The sequence below is a fragment of the Rhineura floridana genome, chromosome 3 (assembly GCF_030035675.1).
Source record: "Rhineura floridana isolate rRhiFlo1 chromosome 3, rRhiFlo1.hap2, whole genome shotgun sequence".
NCBI classification, from domain to species: domain Eukaryota; kingdom Metazoa; phylum Chordata; class Lepidosauria; order Squamata; family Rhineuridae; genus Rhineura; species Rhineura floridana.
Genome location: NC_084482.1, coordinates 190302585 through 190317673, shown reverse-complemented (window position 1 = coordinate 190317673; position 15089 = coordinate 190302585). Strand labels below are relative to the sequence as shown.

Sequence of the window (15089 nt, the reverse complement as noted above, 5' to 3'; positions counted from 1 at the left end):
TTGGGTCTGGCACAGAAAGAGAGGGACGGCTGCCTATACAGATCACAGGGTCCATCGCTACTGGGTACTGGAGTGCTCCATCGCTCAGCAGAGTTGTGTTTTGTGTGCTGGTTGCAAGAGCGAGGTGAGGGTTGCTTTGCCTATTGCTATCTCAATACAAATTGATCTGCATGTGAGAAAAAAAGTTTATTAGGTAATATACACATGACGGTACACGTAAGGCTGCATGTGCTCAGATGCATTTTAAAAAAGTGGAGCCAGGGAGCTAAATTTTGCAGCCTGCACAAATTATATAAAATAAACAAATGTTTGGTTGTTTTATATAATTTGTTTTTACTAGTCCTAGCAGGAGAGTGAAGAAATATACAAGACTCTAAAGATCCATATACACACATACACAGATACGGACGTGGGAAATCCTGTGTGGAGTCCTCTGCTGGCTTCTGAGACTTCATCAGAGGCTCATACAAACTTTGTAGCCTTTACTTACAGCCCTGAGGGCCACACTTTTTTTTTTAAAAAAAGCTTTAGAGTGTTTTATCCAGCACCAATGTCTGCATTTTAAGAAAATGGGAAATACACAGCCCAAAGTATGAAATCTGTTTCGTTGAGGACATGAACACAGATCAAGAACTGGCTACACGTGGCTAGATAGTTATTTGGCTCTATAAGGTGCACATTGCAAAATATACATATACATATTCTTGATGTGGAGGCAAATTTCTGTCTTGGAAAAATGAACTTTGGTTCTTCCTCAGCCTCATTCTTCTCCATATACAAGTATCCCAGCACAATAAAACTGGAATTGATGTGTGCTCCGATTACTATAGCAGCAGTGATTATGACAACTTTCACTCTTGAGACTCAGGGCAAGGTAGAAGAATGGCTTTTTCTTTAAAGTTTTTGAAAGTTTGTTGTTTCTAAAATGAATGTTCTGTGACCCAGAAAGGTAATTTCCCCCCCCAGGTTTACTGTAAAGAGAAACCTATGGGAGGAGGCACTACAATTCCCACTTTCCAGATAGGAAAACGTAGGCTGCTGCGGTCATGATACACCCAGGGGAATTCTCCCCAGGGGAATTCATAGCTGAAGTCTTAAACCGGGGTAGCCAAGGTGGTGCCCACCAAGTGTTGGACTACATCTCCCATCATCCCTCTGCTTTGGCCATCCTGACTGGGGCTGATGGGAGCTGGAGTCCCACAGCATCTGGAGGGCACCACATTGGCTGCTCTTGCCTTCAACCAACACTCTAGCAGTTTCTTCCTCTCATTCACACTGGCATTATTATTCCCTGTGGTGAGTTCCCATTTAGTCTCGCTGCCCTGTACCACTGCAATGTTGGTTGCTGGCAACAACTTTCTTTTGGTCAGCAGTTGGGTCTTTAGCACCACCTAGTGCCCATCTTTGAAAGCAAACACAGGTGGCAGCTTTCCCTATGATGTACCGCAGGTCCTGCCAGAAACTATTTCCACTTTTCTGTGTGCGTGCGTTCCTAATTTGGGCTCCCTGTCTAGGTTTTGGACCAGTCACCACATGCAAGACCTAACTTTTCTTGCAATGGTCCTTCCATTGTGTGACTCAACACAGTCTCCTTTGCTTCCCTACTAACTAGGATATTTATGAGTAGATCCTGCAACTCACCTGGTTTGTTATTAGCATTTTAATCATAATTCAGAAATTGCTACCCATCTCCAATGTAGGAACATTTGTCCAGTCACATTTATTTAATGTGAACACTGTTCTTTTCTGTTTCTTTGGAAGCTGTGCACTCCCATCTTCTGCTCTTGAGTATGCATCTGGCTGGGTTTTTGAAAACCAGGAGGAGGCAAACAGGAGCCATTGCCCAGACATCAAGTCTCCCCTTCATCTAATACTCACAGAGAAGATACTGCATTCTGGGCAGTTTGCAAGAGTTTTTGGTTAAAAATTAACATGCATTTGGGCTTCGGTTTGGCTTACGATGCAGAAAGGCCTTTAAAAAACAGCAAAGGCACCCAATTCGCCCAGTTTGGTCTGGATGCATTTTTTGAGGGTTTCCAATGCCTCAGTTTGAGGTTTAGAAATCTGGACTCCTTTATTCCTGAAAGCTGCAACAAGGATCTTAGGCTGACAAGGGTGGCATATCTCCCCCTCCCGCCTTGAATCTTATATCTTTTTCCATTTTGATTTGCTGCCTTGCAGGTGTACTTGGGACCAATGGGAGACGCCAACCTGTATGCTTCTCTAGCGATCCAGCCAAACAGCGCCGTGAGTGGAGACCTCCTCTTCGACCTGCCCAAGGAGTACCTGTATGTCATGACTCAGTCTATGGTGAGAGGAAATGAAGTTCCAGCTTCACAATACAGGCTTTGTGGATGTAGGAATGGGGGAGAAATTCATCTGGCAATTTGCATTTTCCAGTATGTGAACCAAAACACAGCCGTCCTTTCAAATTCACACGCCTCTGAATTTTGCATTACTCTTGTCTAGCAACAACAAAAATGCATATAAAATGCATATATTAGGGGAAAGTGTGCATGTGTATATTGGATCATATAAAATGCATATTAGGATATTTGCTTGCAAAAATGCACATATTAGTCAAAAATGCACATTTATTTTATTTGATTAATTGCTTAATATTTTAAAATTATCTAAGCGTACAATAAAACAAACATTATCATTAAAACAAAAATACGACATAAAACATATTAGGTGAAATGGGTACTCTAGGAGAAACGTACATAGAGATGTATACGAATTTTCACGGAAAGGGGGAGAACTGAACTTAAGACTGGGAAAAATGATGAACTTGGAGCAACCCCAATTGACAGATTCGCCTGTTTCTAATAGCAGCTGGTTTTGTGGCATGGGCCTCACGGTGGTGTTGGCCGTTCATAGTAGCAGTGGGATCCCACCAGTCTGAAGAGCTTAGCAGATGCGGCCCTAACAGATATATCCCATCCAAGTTCCCAACAAAGAACTCACCAATATCCTGGAAAAAATATGTATCCAAAATAACATACAGAGATTTCAGTGATTTTCTTGTGCTTAAGCACACAAATGCAAGAATTTGCATGCAGTAGTCCACTTGGCTCGGGATCTTGTCTTTTCTCAAGTTCCAAGTTCAAGGTGCTAGTTTTGGTGTACAAAGCCCTGTGCAGCTTGGAACCAGGATACCTGAAATATCATCTTGTATACCCAGTTGATCACTGTGCTATGCAGGTGAAGGCCTCTTGTAGATACCATCTTATTAGGAGGTCCATTCTGCAAAACAAAGGAAGTGGACCTTTAGTGTAGTGGCATCTACCCTATGGAATACCCTCCCCTTAAATATTAGACAGGTCCCATCTGTGTTATCTTTTTCGCACCTACTGAAGACCTTCCTCTTTCAATAAGCTTTTTAAGTAGAGACCTTATCCCAGTCTGTGTCTGTATTGGAACTGCTTTTTAAGATTTTAAAAAGTTTTTAAAAAGTTGCTCTTAAGATGTTTTCAGATGTTTTTAGAGTTTTGTCCCTTGTTTGTCATCCTAGGCTCCTTCTTGAAGGGGGGGATGATGATGATGATAAAGTTAAATGCTTCAGGGAAGTTGAGAAGCTGCCCACTTGTTCTTGGTCTTGACATCCAGCAGTGAGGAGCGAACAATCTCTGACAACAAAGATGACTTCTTTTTCTTCTTCTTTTAATTAGCATGGCTATTTGCCACCTATAGGCCTGCTAATTATGAATTCAGGAAAACCATTACAAATCCATTGATGACAGTGATCATAATAACATGATGGTTTGAAAAAAGGGTCACTGTTCATGGTGTGCATCCTCATCATGCTTACATCTCTGGCAAACAGCTTTTGCAAGATTTTTGTTTTTAGAGTTTCAAGAATCTAAATTTTGTGTGAGCAAGGCAACTCTGAAACAAAAGAAGTGTGCGTGTGTGCGTGCGTGCGTGCGTGCGTACACACGCACCCTAGGAAACAAAGTCTCTCTCAAACCATTTTATTTATTAGATTTATATACCATCCTTTCTCTCAGTAGGAGAATTTTCAACTCTCTTGAAAAATACTGGTTGTTGTTTCCACTTTGAAGACAATTTGACAAGTCATGTAACACACTGAGCATTTGACAAGTCATGTAACACACGGCATTAATCGAAACATAACATTGGATTTCATAGTGATTCTCTTTTGCTGTGTTGATTTAGCATCATTGAGATATAAGATACCAGAGGCTAAAAGGCATTCTTAGCATCAAAAGAGCTTCATGGTGTAATTCTATACTGGACATATATCTGGAGTAAGCCACACTGAACATAGTGAGACTTACTTCCAAGGGAATGTGGATAGAATTGTACTGCCGAACTGCAGTCTGATGCACACATGCTTGGGAATAAGTCCCATTGTACACTGTGAAATTTGCTTCTGAGTAAAAATGCCTAGAATTGGAATCCATAATGGAAAAGACAGTGTTAGTGAATCTGAATACACAGCCAGGTTATGTGTTAAGAAGTAGCAATTCTTCTGACAAACATACTCGTATGTATGTGTATATATATATATATATATATATATATAAAACTGAAAATCTGATGGTTGAAAAAGGTATTCAGCCAAAACAGTACAGTTGTATAGAATAAATTGGAACTGCTGACATCCTCATGATCTCGCCAGGGTTTTGTTGATCTTTCAACCACATTTGATGGATTTCTCTCCCAGTGTTCTACAGAGAATAATTGGGGAGAGTCTTCTTATGCTCTTAGAATGTTGTGTGACCTCCTTTGAACCCTTGGCATAAAGTGGGATGAAAATCCATATCAATAAATAAAGATAACAAAGCTTGGATTGTCCTGCTAATATCCCAGAGGGATCTTGAATTTCTGAAGCCCATTGAGTAATGGAGGAGGAAGGGCTTCATTCATTCATTAACAGCTGTAAAATGGTTATGAGTCTTTAGAAGGGGACTTGGTTCCTAAGCATACTTTCATTTAATTTATTTTATCTCATTTGCTCCCTAACCCATCATTTCCCAAGGGTTTGGTGTCAGTGATGGTGCTGAAACCTGATCAAACCCATAAGACAGGCATAGGCCAGCCTTTGCCAACCTGGTGCTTTCCAGATATTTTGGACTACAATTTCCTGCACCAACTTGGAAAAGGCTGGCTGGCATAAACCTTAAACCTTCAAACACTATCCTGTAGTAAACGTACATACATGTCTGCCTTGTCGAAGTAAGCTTCTCAGTTAATTTGCATTTTGAGTTTTGTGTATTTGCGTGTGGTCTTTCACTTATCACATCTTTTTAATTGTAAAAGTGGTTCAGACAGTTAAGAAGGACTTCCTGACAAAAAGCAGGCAACAGACTGGGGGGAAAAAAATCCAGCTGATGGAAAGTGTCCATTAAGACAAAGAGGCTGGCCTGGCTCTCTGCAGCCTCTGCTATCTAAGCATCTCCCCCAGCCTGATGTCATTTATCACTGTCCATTCTTTATGTGCTCTCCACCAGGTTCACATCCACATGACTGTGCCCTGTCCAAGTCAACTGGGAATTTCAGACCTTGAGAGGCTCTGTTGGCTGCTTCACGTCAGAGCTGCACTCTCTCTCTCCCCAATCCCCCCCTTCCTCTCCCCCCAGGCACTTTAATCCTCCCTTCCAGGGCTTCCACTCCTTTGGTAATTATGCCATCAGATGCTAGCAGCAGTGCTGAGTATATGTTCCCTATCACTAAAACCAGAAATACATTACATGAAATGATGGGTTATTTGTTACCAATAAAACCTGAAATATTACATCTGGATTATTTTAAAGTACTTAGTTCCAGAAATAGATTTAGAAGTACTGGTAAATCTGCTTACTGCAGCAAAAATTAGAAATGCAAAAAAATGGGGTGGGGTGGGGGAAATAATCATGCTCCAGCATTGCCCATAATAGTTTGATTAAAATGTGGGATGTAGTAGTAATGATGAAATTAGCTTTCTGCGTAAGATCATGTGAACAGCAGCCAAATAAGCTTTATTGGGCTTTATTTGTTACGTTGTGGAACAATAAGGATAAAGACATTAAATGACCATACAGTGCTTTTGCATTCTTACAGTTCTAAAAGATTAAACATGAAAGCATAATACATTGCATTGGATAATAATTTTAATTGTAAAAAACAACCACCACCAGGGTTGCAATGTTCGGGTAATGATAACTCAAAAATATTTGGAGCAGCTAAAAAGTGGTCCGAGTGTTTGTTCTTTTAAAAGACAGAGCTTTCCTACTGGAGCTGGATGAGCTGCCAAATCAAAAGCCCTGTTGGACTTTCACTAGGAAGGTGGGGGTTGTACTCCACTTTTTTTGGCTTTTTTCTTTTTTCTAATAGAAAAATCAGTATGCCCGCTCAAGGGCTGCCATACTCTTCCCCCACCCCTCAATTCTGGCAATGTGTTGGTGGAGTACTTGGGCTTTGGATCCAAAGTCACCCCTGATTTGCCCCAACACTCCCCTGCAGCATGTCCTTGTTGCCTTCTCCTCTTTCAGAGTACCAATGGTGGGGCCACAATGGCCACAAAGATTTGCATGGCTGCAGCAAAGAAGCTTCAGTGAGCAGACTTCCTGCTCTGCCCACAGATTTCCTGCTTTGTCCACAGAGAGGGAGATCTGCAAAATCCTTTTCGTTGTCCCCTTCCCGGTTCCAGGGACTGTGAGATTGTACCCTAAATCTTTTTCATATGAGTAGCTATAAAAACGGTGCCATGTTGGAACAGACATTCCTTCGTCTACATCATCTACAAACAGGAGTGTGCTTTTGTATTCCTTTTAGAACTGTTTTTTTCCTTGAGCATAAATTCATGCAGAAAAATTTAAATTAATTATTTCAAACTCAGATAATTTATTGAATAAAATTCCTTTGGTTGGGCAGTATCCTTACCCTTGACGTGAGTGCTGTGCCAAGTAAAGCTGACTTCTGTATTACGGTCCCATTGGCTTCTATCCAATGCTGTGCATGTGTAGTTCAACTGGCTCCTCCCACCATGCTAGAGATGTGTTAGAATTCTGCTGAATTCAGATTTGGTCCCAAACTTTCCATTAATTCACTATTGTTGTGGATTGGATTTTTATGTAGTGGTTTTCCATGGCTATTTTCAAAAATTGTTTTTTTAATTAAAAAAACCAAATCTAAAATATTGATATTAATATTGACATTTTAATCAATTTCCCTTCTTGTTGAGGTTTCCTTTAAAAATATTGATATTAATATCAGTATTTTTTCAGAGGGGGAAAAGGATCAGTAAAAGCAGTGGCTTATGGACAAAGAATGAACTCGAATCAGTATGGGCCTATTAGGTCAACGGAATGCTTTTGAACTGACACCGGCCAATGGATCCCATCCCTACACCAGACATTCCTAAAATCTGTTTCACAGGGTCTCCAACACTCTGGAGCTGATTTTGGGGGTGCATAATGGAGGGACTGAAGGGGACAGGAAGGAAGAGGAAGCTCCACTGCATACCCAGAAGTTCATTGTGCCAGTGGAGCCGCAGCACTGGAGACAGCCCATTCAGTATATAGGTACTATTTGCAATAAAAGAAACCTGCTTCTGCTGCAGACAGCGAGATACAAGAGTGATGCAAAGCACTGATGTCATCTCAACTCTTGGCCACCAAAAACACTTGTCAGACGCCCCACACGCTCCCACCGTTGGAGTTATTTCGATAAGGAACCCTTTACCCAATATTGGATTCCAGGCTTGCATAAAATTGTGGAACCACCACCATCACTCCCAACGAGTGGGGAATGTGGTGGAATTCTTTGGGGAAGAACAACAGAGATCTAACAGAATCCTCAGCCAGAAGGTGTTTGGGTTTCGGAGTGTGCCAATTGACAGGGCTGCTCTATGTCTCTGTCTTGCAGGTAGCCAAGATTCCCATATTTGAATGTTCCCAGTACACTGATTGTGAGTCATGTTTGGCGCTGAGGGACCCATATTGTGGCTGGTGTGTTCTCCAAGGAAGGTAAGGTCTCATTTTGATTTCTCCAAATATGGCTGCTTCCAGAGGAGATGTTGTAGAATTGCCATGCCTCTTTCATGCATATTTTATGGGAGATTCGGACGGCATTGTCCTCCAATAGCAGTCCTTGCGTGTTTATCAAGTAGAAAATGGATTGAGAAAAGTTTTTCTCCCTCTCTTGTCACACTGGATGATGTGGATGTCCAATGAAGCTGAATACTGGAAGATTCAGGACAGACAAAAAAAGTATTTATTTAACAAAATGTATATACCACTTGAATGTAAAGACCTCTAAGCGGTTTACAAAACATTCAAATTAGCAATAAAACAGTTAAAAACAACTAATTAAAACATATTTAAAGCAATTAAAACAGCTACTAAAAAGATTAACATCTGTGTGTCTGGTTACCCTTGCCTAAACAAAAAAGCTTTAAGCAGGCGCCGAAAGGAATAAACCAAACACCTGCCTCATGTCAGTAGGGTTCTTCATGTCAGTTGTGCTTTTTTATACAGCTTATAATTAAACTATGGGATTCGTTCCCACATGAGGCAGTGATGGCCACCAACTTGGATGGCTTTAAAAGAGATTAGGCAAATTCAGGGAGGATAAGGCTATCAATGGCTACTAGCCGCAGTGGCTACTCTCTGCCTCCACGATCAGAGACAGTATGCTTCTGAATACCAGTTGCTGGAAACCACATCAGGGGAGAGTGCTTGTGAGCTCAAATCCTGCTTGCAGGCTTTGCAGAGGCATCTGGTTGGCCATTGTAATAACAGGATACTGGACTAGATGGGCCTTTGGCCTGATCCAGCTTCAGGACTCGTATGCTCGTAATTTGAAGCTGATCTCTCCAGCAAGATTTACATAAATTCCAGGGAGAGGCACTTGTCTGGGGAGAAAAACATTGCCTTGTTTGCCTGAAACAGGCTTAAACTCCCCTCCGCTCCCCTCCTCCTTATATTTTGAGCACAGGGGAGAGGAGTAGCAGTTGTGTGCTTTTAAGAACTTGTTTTGGCATCCATGTGCTCGTACAAGGGTTGACAGGGAGGGTGGGAAGCCAGGAAGGAAGGGAATTGTTTCCTGTCCTCTTTGGGGGGAAGAGGATCACAGCAGAACTAACCACCTTGAGGAGTGCAGGCTGATCAACTGGAAATTTTGCCAGTTAGTGGGTGAGGCTGGGTCAACAGGTAAGACGGCACAGAGGGCTCTGGAGGAGCTGAGGTGGAAGCTTGAGATGGAATGGGGAAAAGGGGTTGGTTTTTTTTAAGGGGGTTCTGTTCTGTTGAGTTGCACCATCCTCTTCCCCAGCCACATGGCTGTGCCTCGCCCACTAGTGTGCACGGAACATTGCAGGATGTTCACATACAACACACAATACCATGCCAGGCAGCATGGAATGTGAACTGGAATTCTCCATCCGGCTTCCAGTGAATGAGCGATAAATGACGAGTGTTAGGAGCTGCCAGTCTGGAAACACCTTATGCCAAGGGTGGGGAACCCATGGCTCTCCAGAGGTTGTTGGATTCCAACTCCAAATCCCATCAGCCTGACCTTTGGCCATACTGGTTGGGGCTGGTGTGAGTTGGAGTCCCGCAATATCTGGAAGGCTACAGGTTCCCCACCTCTACTCTATCGTCATATGGAGATCACTGGCGACCCCAAAAATCAGTACAGGGGCTGGTATCCTACTAAATAGATCCACGAGTGGATTTCCACTTGCACAATGGAACTTCTCTTCCTCTCCCTGCATTCACCCTAAATCTGCTCTGGGGATTTGTCAGGGGCATGCTGGGAGAGGAGAGGGAGGAGAAGTTCCATTGTGCAAGTGGAAATCCTTGTGCAAGGAAATCTGTTTAGCTGGATATGGCCAAGAGTACTTGGGTGGGGGAGCTACTGGCCAATTTGGGGAGGGAGTAACCGTTCTGAGTGACTTGTTTTGAGGTGGGGGTTAGTGGGAATAGTTGCAGTAGCAATGCTTCAAAACTCCTGTGCATCATTCTATATACACACAGACACACACACACACAAAATGCCCCAAAGTTGAAGCCACCATACATTTTCTGTCAACAGTGCCTCTAAAATGACTCTGTGTCATGACATGGCATTGTTCCAAAAGGGCCTTGTTTGGGTAAGAGGCAGGGAATGGCTGCTGCCGCCACTGCTTTGAACAGCAAAAAACCTCCACTTTTTAAAAAAACAATAAAGCATTGTTCCTAGTAAGCACTGTCCCCCAAAATCACTTGGAATTCCCACACACAAAGAAATAATTGAAACTGGCATTCCAAATTCACAGCCTGAGAATGCAGGTGGCATATTTGGAGTGGTCATTTAGGCCCGCTGCTACAGACTAAGTGTTACGGAGGAGTTCTGTGATTGGAACTCCCTGCTTCCCAACCTGCTTCCTCAAAAAACAGCCAGGAGTGGTGCAATGGGTGCAGTTTGGATTGGGCCCATAGCATTACATCGACCGACTCCCAAAACTGCTGTTAACCACAAAGGAGGAAACTGTGGGCAGAAAATTGTGCCATATGGTTTTCCTTCTATGGCTAATAGCAGCCCCCCAGGTTGGGGGGAGACGTTGATCTGGATTGGAGCTGTGGCATTGGGGAATGGGGGGATAGTTGGATTTCCTCTGTACCATAACCCTGATCCAAACAATTTATTTGAGAGAGAGAGAAAATGGGAATGGTTCCACCCACAAAGCTTCCTCTTTCAATAAGCCTTTTAAGTAGAGACCTTGTCCCAGTCGGCATCTGTGTTGGAATTACTTTTTTAGATATTTTTAAAGATGTTTTGTTCTGATAGGTTTTAAAGTCTTTTGTTTTTAAGATGTTTTAGAGTATTTTTGTTTGCTGCCCTGGGCTCCTTCTAGGAGAAAGGGCAGAATATTAATTAATCAATTAAACAAACAAACAAGCAAACAAATAAATAAATAATAAGCAGCTCCTGCACTCATCACACCTTACTGAGCCTGGGTTTCAAGGCTTGTCTCCTGCCAAGAGGACAGAACATTTTGAAAAATAACAGTTCTTTGGTGTCACCTTTTACGCTCCTGCTGGGCAGAATGTGCCCATAGTTTTGCTTGCAGCATACAGAACGCATTGGAATTTATAACATATGGCAAGAATTCTTTGGTAGCTTCTAAAGTAGGGATAGGAACCCTTTTCAGGCTAAGGGCCACATTCCTTTCTGGACAGCCTTCTGGGGGCCACATGCCAGGCAAAAGTGGGTGTTTCTCCCAAGTCAGGGTTGCTTTCCAGCTGCTCTTGCTTTGTGTCTCTGTAGTTTGGCAAGTGCCAAACAAACCATAGTTAAGCAAGTCCTTTGGGTTCAACAGCCAACAAGTAAGCCAACAACAAATCATGGCTTCTTGGTTTGTTATCAGAAAACCATAATTAGTCCGCTGGGCTGGGTTCAGACGTCAAACAAAGTACATTTGGCTAAACAAACCATGGCTTAGTGGTACGTGAACATTGTCTTGATCATGTTCAGCAAATGAATAATAACTCTGTGCTTTCCATGCAGAAATAATTTTGTCTGGAAAGGCCCTGAGGTTCTCAGTGCATCCAGTTTTGTGCCAGATAATCTGCTCTGTATGTTTACAGACATGATATGCATATGAGAAATCACCAAAAAAGAAAAGGGTCCTCTCATTTATAGGGCAGTCTACAGTCTCCCCCCCCCTTCATCCATATATATCTCCTCAGGTGCAGCCGTCGCTCTGAATGTTCCAGGTTTAAAGTGAGCGAGCAGTGGTTGTGGGGCTTTGAGTCCACCCAGCAGTGCTTATCCGTCCAGTCCTTGAGCCCAGCCAACATCAGCAGAGAAGAACAGAAAAATGTGAGCTCTGATGCATGAAGTTCCTTTTTTTGGGGGGAAGGCCTTGAAAAGCGACATGAGAAGAACAGCTTCTCCCCTCCTAGTGATAGCAGGAGCGTGAGTGACTTTGGGCACCCCCCTTTTCACACTGCATTTTGGGAAGGGAGAACTTCCAAGGGAGTCATTCACACTTTTGCTGTCGCTGCTTCGTTGTTGCATGTGAATCTGTCCAAAACCCAAATAGGGACTCCTTAAACAGGGTGAGCAGACACTAGCAAGGTGTGTGTAAATGAAGAAGTGGAAGACACACAAATAGTAAGTTGCCTTATACCAGGTCGAGCCACTGTTCGTTCTCGCTCATTATTGTTGACACTGACTGGAAGTGGCACTTCAGGGTTTCAGACAGAAGCTCCTGCCAGCCCTACCAGGAGATGCCAAATATTTAAACCTGGGACTTTTGCAAGCAAAGAAGTCCCAGGTGCTCTAACCACTCGGTTATGGCCATTCCCCAAAGATAGGGCACATGGCTGTATATTTCTCTCCTGTCTGCTTCTGTGTTCATGTATACTCGTATCTCTGTCTCAGAGAGTCCTGTATGAAACATACAGAGTGACATCCATGCAGAAATTGTGGAATGAGAGCAGATCTGTTCAGGAAACACAAAGAGAGACAGGTTAACATGGAGACTATTTTCAAGATTTTCTCCACAATCATGAGGGCTGGAAACTTTAAAAAAAAACACCATGGAAGCTGAATTTCTTGGAGTTCTAACACAGATCTTTAGGCTGTACAACTTTGCGTTGCGGGCCACTTCCCCCCCCCCCAAAAAAAGTCAATGCAAGGTTCCTACTGACTTTAATGTGCATTTAGGCTGTCAAAACTATATATTTAAAATATTGTCCTGCCTCTCACATTGAATTTCAGTAAAAATATAAAATCACAGAATTCACAACTACAGTTAAAAAAGTTAAAAACAACATTTCCATAACCTAATTTGCATTTGTAGTCTCTAGTTTTACTTGTTTGCATCATTGCATGATGTTTGCATTTCACAGGGACTCCGTTATCTAACAAAATATTGGGTGATAACTGTTTAATAATAGTCTAGACTCGAGCCTATTTGATTGATGCACTGTAACATCTCCTTTCAAGAATGTATCCACCTTGTGCATTTATGCAGTTCATCAAGCAAATGCAGAAACTGTATCTGAGAGGTAATTACATTCCTTTCTTTTCTGTTAAAGCAAATGTCTGGTCCTCATAGTTCTAGAAAACACACCTAGGAGATATATTAACAGCATTTGGTATAGGCTCTGGGAAGAATTACACAAACTCTTTAATTCTATTATTCTTTAAATTTGCACATTTTGAGCAGAATTGTTTTAATTTGCAGATAAAAAGAGTTAATAAGAAAGATATTACGAACTCTCAAGAACTGATACTTAAGGATTCTGCTCACTTTCTTTTTCAAACCCCCATTGTTTCCATCACCTCCCTACCAATTCCAGTTTCAGAAGGTGAGATAATGCTAAGTAGGGGACAGTCTTCTTAGGAGGGCAAGTTATTGATCTGCCCTTCTCTTGATTGGCAGATCTTTTTAACGTTTTCGGATTTGCCAGCCCTGCGGGATGGAGAGTCCTACACGTGCTTCTTTGAAGAGTATGGGAGCCCAGCAGTGCTGATGGGGTCAGGCATCATGTGTCTTTCACCAGATCCCAGCCAAGCACCAGTTCTGAAAGCAGGAACAGGTGAGCGACAAGATCAAAGATATTTAAGCCACTGTATATTGTGGGTTGAGGGTTTTAGAATGAGCAACTTACTGCGCAGGATCTAAAAATGCCTGGACTCAACTTTGTTAATATATTTTATTTCACAACATTTGTATATCGCTTGATTGTAATAAAGCCTCTGAGCAGTTTACAAAAAAAACCAAAACATTTTCAGTAAAAGATAGTTAAAATCAGGTGTTTAGAAATGGTCATGAAAATAATTAAAAACAATAAGCAAAAAAGAGAACAAAACACATGTCACTTGGATAGGCTTGCCTAAACAAAAATCTTTTGAGCAGGCACCAAAAAAGAGTACAGAAAAAGTGTTCCCCTGAGGCCAATAGGTAGGAAGTTCCAAAGTGTAGATGTTGCCACATTAAAAGATGGATTTTTTACAAGTGTGGAATGAATATTAAGTGGCACCTGTAATAGTGCTAGTTCCACAGATCAAGTGGTCAAATGGGCATATATGGGGTGAGGCCATTATGATGCCTCTTCCCCTGTCTAGAATAGCTTCACTGCAATGTCGTTGTATTTGATATGGATGAAAGGTCACAATGCACGAGTGATTAACCTTTTTCAGCCTGAGGGCCACATTCCCTCACAGGCAACCTTCTGGAAGCCGCATGCCAATTGTGGGCAGGACCAGATGCAAAGTGGGCAGATGAGTGAATGTGACTCTTACCTTTGTACAGCAGATTACAATCCAGACATTCTAAAGCTAGAGGTTTCTACATACATACACACCACAACACACCACACCATAGATCTCTCCATCCTTCCTCCATGCAAGCAAGAGGCATTATCGCAGTTCAAGACTACACTCCAGCCAGGCAAAAGCACCTCAGAAGGGTATTATGGCCTGTAGGAGGGGGCATGCCACCCCTAGGGAGAATCAGAAGCCCTTCCTTATTAAATAGAATACAATTGGCACTCCTATTCTAGCCTCCTTTTGTCATGCTAACCTTTGGAATTAACGCTGGACAGGTTGTAAGCTTTAATGAGGCCAGCCTCAGGCCTCAAAGTGCATTGTTCACAAACTGTGTTACAGCAACCTAGTTTGTTATGTGCCTTCAAGTAGATTTCAACTTATGGCGACCCTATGAATCAGCGACCTCCAGTAGCATCTGTTATAAACCACCCTGTTCAGATCTTGTAAGTTCAGTTCTGTGGCTTCCTTTATGGAATCAGTCCATCTCTTGTTTGGCCTTCCTCTTCTTCTACTCTCTTCCTTTTTTCCCAGCATTATGGTATTTTCTAGTGAATTGTGTCTTCTCATGATGTGTCCGAAGTATGATAACCTCAGTTTCATCATTTTAGCTTCTAGTGATAGTTCTGGTTTAATTTGTTCTAACACACAATTATTTGTCTTTTTTGTGGTCTGTGGTATCCGCAAAGCTCTTCTCCGACACCACATTTCAAATGAGTTGATTTTTCTCTTAACCACTTTTTTCACTGTCCAACTTTCACATCCATACATAGAGATTGGGAATACCATGGTCTCAATTATCCTGACTTTAGTGTTCAGTG

General features: G+C 42.2%; 1 protein-coding gene across 14 annotated transcripts in view; it reads left to right on the top strand.

The window, feature by feature from the left end:
* PLXNB1 (plexin B1) overlaps window positions 1-15089 on the top strand; it is a 172903-nt gene that overhangs the window by 95770 nt on the left and 62044 nt on the right. For all 14 annotated transcript variants that reach the window (XM_061618928.1, XM_061618926.1, XM_061618921.1 and 11 more), the window contains 4 exons: window positions 2182-2310; window positions 7873-7973; window positions 11679-11811; window positions 13382-13538. In XM_061618928.1, coding sequence (XP_061474912.1) covers window positions 2182-2310; window positions 7873-7973; window positions 11679-11811; window positions 13382-13538 — 520 coding nt within the window. The remainder of the gene's footprint in view (window positions 1-2181; window positions 2311-7872; window positions 7974-11678; window positions 11812-13381; window positions 13539-15089) is intronic.